The following is a 14,629-nucleotide window of genomic DNA, read 5'->3' as shown; positions in this document are numbered from 1 at the left end:
CTTCACACACGCATAGTCCTGTTTGCAACACCAATTCCAACATAACTGCAAGGATGCACACCCACTGCTTGTTGTACTTGCCACACTTTTGACACATCATGGGAGACAGCTGTGAGACAAATCCAGCAAAAGCAGAGAGCAACAGGCTGCTTGTACCAAGAGAAGTGGGACAGGAACATAACTAGGCGGGCAAAAAGAAATCCACAAAATTCCCACCCTTAAGTATCCTATCACTGTGCCTGTAAATGCAGTTAACACTCTCCAAAACAGCTGGAAGTTGCAGTCCTTCTGGAACAACTACATGACACATAAGCCTATGACATCCTGTTCACGTTCCCTTAGCAACAGCTAGAAGAATTAAAGAAAAGCATCCAGCTTCCTCCCCTATAAACATACAGAAATAAAGTGGTCAACACACAGCCCTGTACAACATCCTTCTCTCTAAATTGGAGAGATATGGCTGGATGGTTGCACCCAGAGAGTAGTGGTCAACGGTTCTATGTCCAGATGGAGATCAGTGATGAGTAGTGTCCCCCAGCGGTCCATACTGGGACCAGTCCCGTTTAATATTTTTATCAATGACATAGACAGTGGGAACAAGTGCAGCCTCAGCAGTTTTGCAGATGACACCAAGCCAAATGGTGCCGTTGACACATCTAAGGGACAGGATGCCATCCAGAGGGACCTGGACACACTCAAGAAGTGGGCCCACGTGCATCTCATGAGGTTCAACAAGGCCAAGTGCAAGGTCCTGTACCTGGGTCGGGGCAACCCCCAGTATCAATACAGGCTAGGGGATGAAGGGATTGAGAGCAGCTCTGCAGAAGAGGACTTGGGGGTGCTGGTGGATGAAAAGCTGGACATGAGCCAGCAATGTGCACTCACAACCCAGAAAGCTAACTATATCCTGGGATGCATCAAAAGAAGCACCTCAAGGGACGTGACTCTCCCCTCTACTCTTGCTCTCATGAAACCCTGCCTGGGGTACTGTATCCAGCCCTGGAGTCCTAAGCACAGGAAAGACATGGACCTGTTGGAGTGGGTCCAGAGGAAGGCCACAAAAATGATCAAAGGGGTGGAACACCTCTTCTATAAGGACAGGTGGAGAGAGTTGAGGTTGTTTCTCCTGAAGAGGCAGCTCCAGGGAGACCCTGTTGCAGCCTTTCAGTACATAAAGGGGGCTTGTAAGAAATATGGGGACAGACTGACAGACTTTTTAGTAGGGTCTCTTGCAATAGGACAAAGGGTAATGGTTTTAAACTATAAGAGGGTAGATTTAAACTAGACAGAAGGAAGACATTTTTTACAGTGAGGGTGGTGGAGAACTGGAACAGGTTGCCCAGAGAGAGGTGGTAGGTGCCCCATCCATGCAAACATTCAAGGTGAGGTTGAACAGGGCTTGGAGCAACCTGATCTAGTTGAAGATGTCCCTGCTGATTGCAGGAGGGTTGGTCTAAATAATCTTTAAATGTCCCTTCCAACTCCAAATATTCCATGATTCTGTGACATTACAAAGACCTCTTTAAGAATCAACCTCCAAATCAAGTAAACATTTACAGATTAAACAGCTTCTACATCTTCACAAATGTATTCACAAATCACTGTCTTCAAACAAGTCCCCTCACTTCCCTTGAAAGGGCTATATCCAGATTTATAATTTCAAACCTGATTGCATTACTACACAATGTCTTTCCCCATTTTGCACATGTTGACAAGAAGCAACAACGGCAAAACAACTGAAGACATGAACCTGACAGTGTACCCTCTTCTCATCACTGACCTACCACATAGCTTTTATTAATGATTAATAAAGTGCTTGTGCATGACGCAGTTTCCTCTAATATTGAAATGCAGCAATCTGTTTGCAAGGTGTGCAATAAAATTGCTCACAAACAGCAAACTGACTAAGTCTCCATAAGCTCAGACTATTGCTTACTTCCTGGAAGATCCCTGAGTTCACGTACATCGCAAGCAGCGCGTTTCACTTTGAATTCTTGTACATCTACAAATTATAGATTGTATATATTATATATAATTATATCTGAAATACATATCAAAAAGGACAAGATCACTGAAGGGTTGCCATTGTTCCTGTTGAACAGAATCACATTGTATCATAAGCAATCATGTACTCCAAAGGAAAAAAAAAAAAAGGAAAAAAAACACGACGAAACACCCAATACACTCTAGATCCTAAAAAGGAGCCACTGTTAGATGATCTACCAATCTGAGCATTCTCAACAGCCACGTGTATTTCTGTGACAGATTCATGGGAAATCCATGCCTCACTGGAGCTCACATGTTTCCCCGGAGCCAGCATTTGGGTTTTGGTTCTTGATTCAAAGCTCAGTCAAGCAGACTGAAATCTTTCTTCTGACTTCAAAGGGCACTGTTTCTGTCTCTGGATGAGCAGACAGATTACCCAAGTTTACAAGATTTCTAAGAGATTTCCACCACACACAGCAAAGAAGCAAAGATGAAAGAGAAGAGGTACGCACCCACGAACAGAGCAAAATAGGCATGTCAGACATACATATGCATTGGTAACCACATTGTTTGCAAAGTTATTAAAACACCTTTGCTTCTATCATCATCATCAAGTCAATACAAGTGTTCTGGTCAGTTAACTGTATCTCATCTGAGACATGCACATGCAGCATATTTGGGAAGTGAGACTCCTCAGACAGCTGTAGAGCAATAAATTTAGCTTAAGTTTCAGGTTATGTTTTGCTAGTCTTATTATGTCACCTCCCAAAAACCCAAATAGTATAAAGTAGCACTACTGTTAGGTGTTGCACCAGAACAGCACTGAAAGAGGTTCTCACCTCAAGATACTTCAAAGTAAAGTATGGATCAGAACATTTAGGTTGGAAAAGACCTTCAAGATCATCAAGTCCCACCATTAACCCAGGACTGCCAAGTCCACCAATAAACCATGTCACTAAGCTCCCCACCTATGTGTTTTTTAAACACCTCCAAAGATGGCAATTCCACCACCTCCCTGGGCAGCCATTGGGTGGAGAAGTTTTTCCCAACACCCAACCTAAACCTCCCCGGCACAGACTGAGGCCGTCTCCTCTTGCCCTGTCACTTGTCACCTGGGAGAAGAGACCGACCCCCCTGCCTACACCCTCCTGTCAGGCAGCTGCAGGGAGCCACAAGGTGCCCCCGAGCCTCCTCCTCTCCAGGCTGACCCCCCCCAGTTCCCCCAGCCGCTCCCCACCAGCCCTGTGCCCCAGCCCCGGCACCAGCCCCCTGCCCGTCTCTGGACACGCTGCAGCCCCTCTGCGTCCCCCTGGCAGTGAGGGGCCCAACCTGAACACAGGAGTCGAGGGGCGGCCTCGCCAGTGCCCAGTGCAGGGGGACAGCACTGCCCTGGCCCTGCTGGCCACGCTGTTCCCGGCACCAGCCAGGATGCTGCTGGCCTCCTTGGCCACCTGGGCACACGGGGGGCTCATGCCCAGCCGGCTGCCGACCAGCCCCCCCAGGCCCTTTCCCCCCAGGCAGTTCCCAGCCCCCTGCCCCCAGCCCGCAGCGCTGCGGGGGCTGGTGTGACCCACGGGCAGGACCCGGCACTGAGCCTGGTTGACCCTCACACAACTGGCCTGGGCCCATCGCTCCAGCCTGCCCAGACCCCCCTGCAGAGCCTCCTGCCCTCCCGCAGATCAACGCTCCCCCCAGCTGGGGGTCACCTGTGAACTTGGTGAGGGGGCACTCGGTCCCCTCATCCAGATCGTCGATTAAGATATGAAACAGAACTGGCTCCAGTACTGAGGCCCTGGGGACCCGCCAGCCAGATGTTAACTCCATTCCCCACCACTCTTCAGGCTTGGCCACCCAGCCAGCTTTTAACCCAGCACAGAGCACACCCACACAAGCCATGAGCAGCCACTGTCTCCAGGAGAATGCTGTGGGAGACTGTCAAAGGCTTTACTAACATGAAGTCCAACACAAAGCTTTACTTACAGGAAGTTCATATAATAAGCAAAATACAGGAAAAGAAGGAGTACCTTTGGCAACACACATGTTAATACAAGCTGCACGTCTAAGAGATGAAGCCACCCTGCAGCTGTAGTTACAAGACATTCAACCATGACGGCTTTCCTAGGCACAAAGTTAACTACTTTTAAAAGCTTAAGGCTGCAGCTACTTCTAGATAGTTCAGGTCTATAGGTAGGAAAACGAGCTCATTAAATAGCTTTTCACATGTCAGAACAACTACAGAAGTCCAGGCAGCTATACTACTGTATGGGCAAGAACATCATAGCTTTTCCTGGGGATAAGCCTCAAGGTTTTTCAGGCAGCTGAGAGCCTAGAATAAAATATCCATAATTTTTTAAAAGCTCTTTGTATATTTCAGCATGACTGCAATCTTCCTACATGATGTCTTTCAAGATATTAATCTTTATACAGAATCACAGAATGGTCTGTTTGGATGAGTCTAGTCTGCTCAAAGGAGAGTCAACTATACCATGTCGCTCAGAGCCTTGCCAGTCAGGTTTTGACTATTTACACAACCAAAGTACAGCCACGTATGAATGATCAAATTATTAGCCTTGCATCGATTCCCAACAAAGCAATACATTGAACAGTAATATTCCAGAAGTTTATTAGAGTATGACCATCTGTTAATAAAACTTGAGCAGTTGTTCATAAAACACTTGTACCACTGAGCTACAGCATACATATAAACTGTCCTAACAGTAAGACAGACACTGTGGCATTATAGCTTTTCTCACTAGCAAAAAACTTTGTTAGCTTTCAGCCTTCTATTTGTGTTTTTTTTCTACATAGATCTGCAGTTTTTAAACACTCCCTTAGTCACTGTAGCCAACACAAAGTGGTCAAGCCCAAACATCACCCATAGTCATCCCTTTGTCCACTAAATCTGCCTTCAGCCAACAGAGAGAACCTCCTTACAGCTGTGTTGAAAAGAATAGAGCAACTCTTATACAACTACAGTAGAGGAAGGCCTTTTCATTCTCATTCCTTTGACCTGCCTGCCTCATGCAGTGCTTCAGTAACTTGACCTTTGAACAACAGGTACCTTCAATGAGGTGCTGGCAGTTTAACTGCCACGACTCTCCCTTTCCTGAAAAGAACAGCCACTGACACCTTCATTCTCCTCTGTACTTGACTTTCACAGATTTTCAGAACATGCATGGCATGAACCTCAAGGAAATGCAAGTGTGACAAGCAAAGGAGCAGCAAAGGGCTTGACATGTCCCTAATGCTGGGCATTTGCTTGGACTTAATCAGAACAGCTTCTTGCAGAATAGGGCTAGAAAATATTGCTGGAATAAGGCTAATAATACATCTATTTCAGCTTAACTCCTTGGAGTTTGCTGCCTCCTTGTAACATTCATGGGCTCCCAAAATACAAGAATAGGATGAAAAAGGCTCAAATCTTCAATAAAATAAAATATATGAATGTTACAGTCTTTAGATAATGCTACAGCACCTATTTACAGCAAATTGGTTTTAGGTCTTAGTAAAGACAAGAGTCTTCAAACACTGGACCATTCATTAAATCCTCTCCTTTACATGAGTTTTAACTGACAACTGTGACAGCTGGAAAGATATTTTTTTTTAATCAGATTAGACACAAGTAATGCCAAAAAGGAAGAGAGGGTATCGTGTACCACAGTAAGAACACACAGACTGCTCATTTATTGTATTTTTAATTTATTTTACTTTACATTTAAATCTTAGTGAAGATAAACAAATACATGAAAAAATCACAATTGCCTTTTCCCCTACTATGCCAAACTCAGGCCTTTGAACTTTTGTGCTCTGTTTAAAGGGACACAAAAGAAATGTTTCTACACAACAAAGATTCCTTTCTGGTTACAAATATATTTCAAAATGCTAACTTTTTCCAGCTTGTATATGCCAGTTCGCCTTTCTTCTTCCTACCCACCCCACTTCATGCTGCTTAATTCTGGTATTTCATTTAGTAATGAACTGTCAACAAACTGGCTAGTTGGGGTTCTTCTGCACATCTCCACTACAATTTTGTATATTGCTGTCCATAATACTACAGGGTTTAACTCCATTTAAAACAATTTTGTAAGGGAGGGTTCCTCTTCATCTTTGCAAATGCTTTACATATATTCCTTTTAATGAGGGATCACATGAGAACGGCCAAACCAGCCCTCTTGGCATGATCAAAACACAGATGCAAAGCATTCAGTTTGCCAGGCACTGTTTAGGCTGGCAGGGCAGATCAGTGTTTGTAGCCAACCACTGACTAATCAATGTTTCCTTTCACGCAGCCTCCAATCCTTCCTCCAGCTTTAGATGGGTGAGCAAGCAAGAAGTCCAAGATAACACAGTCGACAGGCCTGGGCACGCAGCACCTGGGAACAAGAGACACCTTTCCTTTTCCCCAACCTATATTTACAGAAGAATCATTAAACCCATGTCATTCTGTGTGGGTAAGAATGTGACTCTAGGGCCAGTAATAATGGGAGATATTATTCCTCACCTAATTTGGAGCACAAGCATGAGTGGAGGTAGAAGCCAAAAGGAAAGCAGTGCAGGAGCTGTGTCACTGCCTTATGGCAGTGGTTCTGCAACACACACGGGTGTGGAAAGCAGAGCCCAGATGAGTGCAATGTACTACCAACAGGACAGAGAAACTACAAATGAGTGAGCAAGGTCAGCCCTGCAGGTCTGACCTCACACTCATTCATCCCCAAAGCTGCTTCTGACTTCAAACACAGTATTTAATAGCATTGCACTTGCCATGCAACTACACTGTAAGGCTGGCTGATTAGGACCGCTACTGCAACTGTCTGTGACCCACTCAATTTGTGGATGAACACTGCACGCTTAACAGACATGGGACTAGCACCAGAGGAAGGAATCGTGAATTTACAACTGACAATAACATTTTACTACAGACTGACAAAGACTGTCTGGGAACCCAACCATGACATTCTCTGCTATACTCCAACTATAATCCTGTTTTAGGAAATAACTCAAAGCAAGCCAACTCCAACCCAGATTCCTCTACCATAATTCCAAACACCACAGCACAGTTCTCATTTAACCTACTCCCTCTCCTTTCTGTCCCAACTATCTGGAGATGCTTCAGGTTGTTTCTAGAATATCTGCAAGTTACCTAGCCTCAAACACCCTGCCAAAGCTATGTACCTTCCCACCCAGAGACAGCTGATCAGCAGCCATCCCCCAAGAGCCCAGTTATTCATTCTCACAGAGCACTTACCAAAATAGTAACTCTGACCCTACAGCTTCAACTGTCCCCCTCTCCCCTTGCCTTCACACCTTTTATTTTTCCCTTCTGTTTTCCACCTACCCTTATCTGTCTCTGCTTGCTTTCTCCATTATATTTTCCTTCCACCATTAAAAGAGATGCTACATAACTTATGGGCTGATATTGCCCCCCTCACAGATGGCTCACAGATGGCTCAAGTGCAGCAGAATTACACTTCATCTGAATAAGGTAATCTTAGAAGTACTCTGAGCACATTCCTATTGTCAATAATGAAGAAAAGACACCAATTGATGGCAAGAGGTTCATGTTGAACTGACTGCAAACACAGCAGGTCCTGCTCTACATACCATAGCACTTGGAACATGTTTAACTTCTTCCCTGCATAAAGCATTTGAGCCTTGGCTGGGACAGCAAGCTCACTAGAGCACAGCCTTATGCTGTCCAGAACTGGAGGCACGAACCCAAGCAGCTCTGGAGCAGACAATGGGGTAGAAGCCCTTGACTCCTGTGACAGAGGGAGGCAGAAGCAGAAGCCAGAGAACCTTTTCAAGAACAAGAGGAAGCTAAATAGTCCTTTCCCAAGATGAGGTGGTTAAGGACAATCCATACATTCCAGAGATCAAGTCTTTCCCTGCACACCAAATAGTAGAATCAAAAATTATTACTGAAGAACACAGTAAACCAAGGCAAAGCTACAATCATGATAATTTGTTTGAGGCTGACTTAATTCAACACCCAATAAAAGAAGGACACTAAATAAAAGCAAGTTTCAGTAGTTCATTTTCTCAATAATTGGGTAAAGTGGTCAGACAGCATTGCTATTTATTTTTAGCCAAAGTGAACTCTAAAAGAAAGCAGCACATGTACACAGAGTGGGTAGTACAATTTTCAACAATCCCATGCTGCTTTTTTAGGTTAATTGTAGCATTCAGCGAATACAGTAATTTTACAGCTGTTTAAAGCAGATCCTGCTTTATAACTTTTAAAGTTGTCCCACCCAAATTTTGTTCTTGCACACATGCAGTCCAGAGCACATGGGAGCACAGTGATTTCAGTGGAATGTATCCCAGCAATCTTTCCATTCCAGACCTCCACATAGCTTTTTATACTTTAAAAACTGTTGAACGGGAGCCTACTACTTAGAACATTGGGCATTAAAAAGAAGTGCCAAGCCTTAATTAGCATAGTGGCTAGATTAAGACTTGAGATTTTATAGTACAACATACCTAACTGCCTCATCATTTTGAGATTTATGGAACAACGACTACACCACAGGCCAAAAAGCAGAAATTTACATAAGAACTGCAAACTTTTCAACCCCTGCATGACAGTACAACAAATAGGCATTTCCAGAAATACTAGAGAAATACCAGAAGTTAGAGCTGGCAATTAGCATTGGGAAATCCCAGGCTGTCTTGGCTCTGCTTTTGACAATAGCTACTTTTTCTGCTGAACTGCACAGCCAATTTTAAATTTTAAAAGTTATTTTACTATTTTAATCATTCAGTATTGAATATATTTGGAAAAAAATGTAAATTCTAATCTTTGTCTTATCCAATCAACAAGCTAGCAATTAGAAGAAAATTGGTCTGTTGCCAAATTGCAAGATAGGTTTTTCAACTGATCTTCAATACTCAAACGGTCCTAAAAGTTTTCAGGTTTTGCCCAGAGATAAAAATCAGAGAATGAAAATCCAGCACCATCACAGCCTTCACACAATATGCCTTTTCTAGAGTAACAAGAACACAAAAACAAATCTACCTAAATAGATCACCTAGGTTCCTATAACATCGTAGTATCAAAGAGCTAGGGATCTAGGGATTTAAATGTGTGTAGGTGCCTAAAAAAGTTGATCAGCATCTTGTCATAGCAGACAAAACATGTTTAGACAGGCTTAGTATCTTTGCCTGTTTGAAAATCCACTCACCCCTAATGCACCCGGTTAAGATTCAAGACGCTTTTGAAGTCAGGCCACAATAACTGGATACTACGGAAAACACTCCAATCTCAAGTATTAGTAAGAAGTCTAGTAAGATATTAGTAGCATTGTTTTTGTTTTAACAGGTTTATTTCAAACTCTGCTTTTCCAAGCAAAACCAGTGAAAGTCTTCTGTCTTACTAGGTAGAGATGCTCGCTCTCCACCATATGAATAAACAACAGATAGTTTATAAACAAATTCAAGCTCTGAAGTGGTAGCTCCCAAAATTACCAAACCAACTTTTTCAAGTGTTACATGTAATAGTCTCTTGCAACAATTCAACTCATCCTCTTAGGTTGTCAGCTTTTAGATGTTACTAATAGTAGGTTTTGAGTTTGATAATAGGGACCTGAGGAAAAAGTGGAGAAAATACAGCTTCTCAGACATAAGAGGCTAGTCACTTTGGCAAGACTTAAGTGCAATTTCTGTTTTGCCTACAGACTCTTGAAGTGTGCACAACCACTACTTAGCTTCCAGTCCCTGCATTTGCTCCCGCCTAGGCATACTGTTCACAGATTTCTAGTCTACAAGCCTCCTCCTGTAACTATATATGACAATTTAACAATACACATTTGTGACAATGATAAATCTCATTCACTCCAAATACGCATGTTCACAGGCAACATTCACCGCAAGAAAAGACTTCACAGCTGTTAAGTGTGTCAAGGAAAAAAAAATCCTCCAGTTAATGGAGTTGCCTGCACGTACAGAGTGAATCAGGTGAGGTGCAAGGGAACTGAGCAGCAAAAGCATGAAGTGAGGAGGCACTCTCCCACCTAAGAGTCATGCTCCCATCTCTCAGCTGTGAACTATATTGATTTTGTTATATATCAGAATTAGTAGGCTTATTTACTTGTGTTCTTGCAACTCCTGTGCTGGCACGCCCACCCCTGTGCTTTTAGGCCAATAATCTCAAGGTGTGATTTGACAATGCAAAGCCTTGCAACAACTGCAGAAAGGGATGTCCTGCTGCTCCTCCTACTTTCACCATTCCTCTCAGGGCCGACCCTACAGTGAGACAGAGCAGGGAGTTAACCAGCTAAAACTCACCCCACAAAAGTAATTTTCCATCACTTTATGTCCCTGAACTGGCTCACCACAGGGTCAGATACCCTCAAGACTAGAAGAGCAGAGATGAAAGAAGTGGGAGGAGGGTGCTAGATTGGTATAGTTATTGCACTGAAGCAAAACTCCACAGCAGGGATACAGAAACATATTTATGAATATCAGCCATTGTGCCCACTTTCAATTCAGCTACTTCAGAACAGCCTAGAGAGCTTCGATACATCAGTGAAGTTTCCTGCGTGGTCTCTATTCTAGCATAGAGTTTTTTGTTATCAGCCTTACTGCAGAAGAAGTGTCTGTGGAACTCCTGTTTCTCAGGCACACCTTGAAGACTTATTCCTACTCCTCCCTCTCTTCCTATTTTTTTATGCTAACAGTGAGACTACAGAGAACAGTACTGTTCCTTACCCCAAGATACCTTCAGGTCTAAAAAACAACAAATTAAAGATTTAATCCAGAAAGAAACACAAAGGAAGTGGGATGAGAAAAAAGAATCCCTCCACCCCTGCTGACTTTACCCTTATCTTCAATCCAAAAGCAGTTACTGTATCTTATAAATTGAGATACAAATAAGACTAATTCCAATTAAAACCACCTCCTCTTCCTCCTCCTCACAAATTATAGCTGAGAGCAGCTTCTGGAAACTAAAAAGAAGTAAAATTTCCTTGTATCTTGCACAAAATATAGAACAGCTCCTGTTGACTGTTTTGAATTATGCCCTTCAAGTTTGGCTTCAAAACAGAGCAAACCAGACTGTCACAGATTTAGACTACTGTGCTCTTAAGAGTTGCATATCTAAATTTTAGGTTATCTGAAAAATCCTTTCTGGTCAAGTTTGTCTCAGGCCAGTAGACAGCACCAGTATCAAAACAGCAATTACTTTCAGACTCCACTTGGTTTTGGGGAAAGGCATAAGTGAGTTATCAAGGATAGATATGAAGGAATAAATGAACCAGTGCAATTTATAACAGTGGGTGGACTTGCTACAGCAAGATCTAGTTGCATCACGCATGTCATAGCCTTTGCTCTACAGCAGCAGCTCAGCCAACTAGTATAAAAGTGTGAATGAAGTCATCCTAACACACAGGCACACCTCAATTCCATAATACCAAGTATGTTCATATATTAGCCAAGGGACTGTTCTCATTACTCAAGCAGATGCCTATAAAAAATTTTACTGGTGTAGGTGAACTCAAAATAGCAACTGCTGCTACTCATTGCAAGAGAAGCAACAATGTCTGACCACAAAATTCTAGCAGTTCAAAACTGAATGGCATATTCAGTTAGATGAGACACCAGACGTTATTTTTATTTGTTGTGAAGTGGCACAAGACACTTGCCACTGGTTGATTCAGTCCAGTGGCTAACAAAAGCCTAACACGGCTTAAGCAGTTAGAAGTGTTTCCCTCTCCTCCCAAAGGTTGGTTGACATATTTATCTTGCTTATAGAGGTAGCCTTTTTAGAAAAAGGTCTTGCTAAATTGAAGGAGTAGAGTGCTGCTAGGAAGCCAATACAGCAGCTGCACTAAGTGCTAACACATAGCTCAAAAGACTCTCTAACCAGTAACAAGCACATCTGTAGATTACACCACCAGACCTTCTCTATCTTCTTCACAGCTGCTGAAGTGCATTACAACTTGGCTAAAGAAACCACTCCAATGGTGTGCTGTAAGACCATCTCTACGTAAAAGCACAGCCTGAGGGCAGTGTGTAATTTTATTCCTGAACATCAAAACTTCTGAAGAAGGTCCATTTTCAAACTTAAAGCGTCTTCACCAAATATGGCTGCTCTAGGACGCTGTGTGAATCTGGCCATGACAAACAACAATACGCCACTTCTTTCAAAGCAGCACACAAATTTAAGATGAAGGATGGAAGATTATGTAACTCTTCACAGATCATGAAGATTTGTTACAAATTCCACACAAAATCTGGAAAGACAATTAAACACAAAGTCACCTATTTCACACCTGGTCACCGCACTATCAAATAAGAATTTAACATTAGTGTGTGACAAAATGTTGGAGTGAGTAGCAGTAAAAAGACGAGAACAGGACTGGACTACAGCAGTTCTGCTCCAGTGAAAGTATGCTTACTAAACAAGCTGAAGCTTGGGTCTCTACCAACAGTACTACTACTACTACTAGTAGCAAGAGGCAATATATGATGTGCAGCCTAACGTTTTTCTAAATGCAGTTCTGAAGAGTCTCCTGTAGGACCTCTATATGTATGTCTGTCACCCTCACTGCTCAAGCCTCATATCCAACTCTGCTGTTATACTAGAACTGATAAGCCACAGCTGCCCTAACTACACAGCTGGTTCCTGTATTCTTGCTGACAAAGAAACCTTGCCACAGACTGCAGCGACATTTTGTTAAGTGCTCAAACACCACACTGATAAGAATGGTGTTATGCTTAGACAGAAATGTGATTGGGTACTAGGCTTAACCCTATACCTGGAACAAAGTCTCAACCTGGGCACCAGCACAACCTAACAGAAGTTCTGCAGACCCCACACATGTACAGGACTCAGGGGGAGCAAGGCGGTGAAATACTACTAGTTTGCATAACAGAAATTTGCACTCCAAACAGAAACAGCCTACTCCATACCATAGTCAGCTGTTGCCTTTGTGTTTGTAGAAAGGTTTTCTTCTCTGTAATTCATTAACCTACAACCTTATCAAGGTGGGAGTGAAGAACTTGTTTCCAGAATGGGAACCAGCAGTCAAACTGCAAAAATACTTACGTCACTCTTCCTGAACTTTGCTTTTAAGCTCTTCATGCTGATCACATTCAACCTTCCAAACCTTTGAGGAGCTTCTTATCCTTCTTCAATATCTAAACAAAAAAAGAAAGAAAAATAAGATTCCAACTTGATACCATTCTGTTCACTGGCAGCCAAGTCTGAATTGAATTTGCATACCTGTAACACCCTTTGAGGATTTAGCCCTCAAGCTCTAAGAAAGATTAACAGCCAGCTAAGGGAAAGTTTGTTTCTCCAAACTTAAAAACAAGCCTAAGTCTGACCACAGAAAAATAGAGAAAATCTTTACCAAAAATTCAAGTGTGTATCATGTTACACTAGCTACCTCTTAGCATAATTAGATCACCAACACGTTCATACATGTAGCAATTTCTCTGCCCACTGCCTAATTTTAACATCATCATCAGGGCAGCCATTTATAAAGTGGGAAAAGCAGAAATAAGTATGCAAAGTCATCCATTAAAACTTCACTATCCTACAGCCATGGGTCTGCACTGAGTAGCTGAAGTTGTATGCACAAGTCTAACCACTAACCAAACTCAAAATTATACTTATTATACTTAAAAATTATACTTAAACCATACATGACATACCAGGACAGCTCAACACAACACAGCAGATAGAACCACCTGAGCAAGGACAAAGGCTGTCACTGGAAGAATTGTTTTATACTCTTCCCGGTAAGAAACTATATGTGTATTCCTGGAGTCATAGCTGCTTTTAATTTGGCAATGTACTATCACAGTCATGTTCCCCCTTCCTCCCTTTCAAGCACAGAAACGCAGCAGTTACACAAACATATACAACTAATGTTACAGACAAGCTGCAAGCTCTCACAGAGGAACAGGGAGCCTAGAGCAGTTTCCTACAGACAGCTTCTGTGTACCACATACTACCAATCCAAGGGAAATGTATCAGCAAACAGCATTAAAGTAGGATGGCAATGGGCTTTTGCCTAGAGCACAGCAGAAAAACTTAACGAAAGAGCAGCATACATCTAGACCGGCCAAAGCCATCTATGCAAAAATGTTTCAAATTACTAGTTTTACAGTGTGCTTACTGGAATAGCCAGTCACTCTCTTCTACAAGTTTTAGCTGCTCTACAAATTCCTTCTGAAGGAACAGTTTAAAGTAAAGGATGTTCAGCTGTATAAACTTCCTCCTTCCACCCTAGAAAAAAAGAAAAAGGAGAAAAAAATATTACAAGTCTAGCCAGATAAATAAATAACTGAAATGAGGGCTGGAGCATGAATTCAAATAGGTCATGCAAGGTCATTAATGTTTCACATCACTCTTAAGAAAGAGCAGATTAGTTTGAGAAGCAAAGTGAAATTCAGTTGTTTCATAAAAGAAAGTCTCATTATTATGAAACAAGTTGCTATGTTCTACATGATCACTCTATGAAGAGTTTTAAAATGCAACTACACAGTATACTCTTGGTAGAATATATATGAATGCTTCCACAAAATACAACACCAAGTACCATTCAGGAATAGCAATTAGTGCTAGTATATATGTCATTTAGTTCAACCCCATATTTATCTGAGAGCCATTTAAGACAAACACAAGTATATTTCTTCA

At 42.4% G+C, this 14,629-nt stretch overlaps 1 protein-coding gene across 4 annotated transcripts in view; it reads right to left on the bottom strand.

Moving 5' to 3' along the window:
* Positions 1-14,629, bottom strand: part of RAI14 (retinoic acid induced 14) — an 87,314-nt gene that overhangs the window by 64,209 nt on the left and 8,476 nt on the right. For 2 of the 4 annotated variants that reach the window (XM_055698503.1, XM_055698506.1), the window contains exons 2-3: positions 14,109-14,218; positions 13,031-13,122 (exon numbers count right to left, since the gene is read on the bottom strand). In XM_055698503.1, coding sequence (XP_055554478.1) covers positions 13,031-13,066 — 36 coding nt within the window. In that variant the 5' untranslated portion in view covers positions 13,067-13,122; positions 14,109-14,218. The remainder of the gene's footprint in view (positions 1-13,030; positions 13,123-14,108; positions 14,219-14,629) is intronic. The other 2 variants (XM_055698504.1, XM_055698505.1) reach the window with 1 other exon arrangement.

This window comes from Falco cherrug, chromosome Z (genome assembly GCF_023634085.1).
Source record: "Falco cherrug isolate bFalChe1 chromosome Z, bFalChe1.pri, whole genome shotgun sequence".
NCBI classification, from domain to species: Eukaryota; Metazoa; Chordata; class Aves; order Falconiformes; family Falconidae; genus Falco; species Falco cherrug.
Note: the sequence above shows the minus strand (reverse complement) of the source record. Positions and strands in the feature narration are given on the sequence as shown.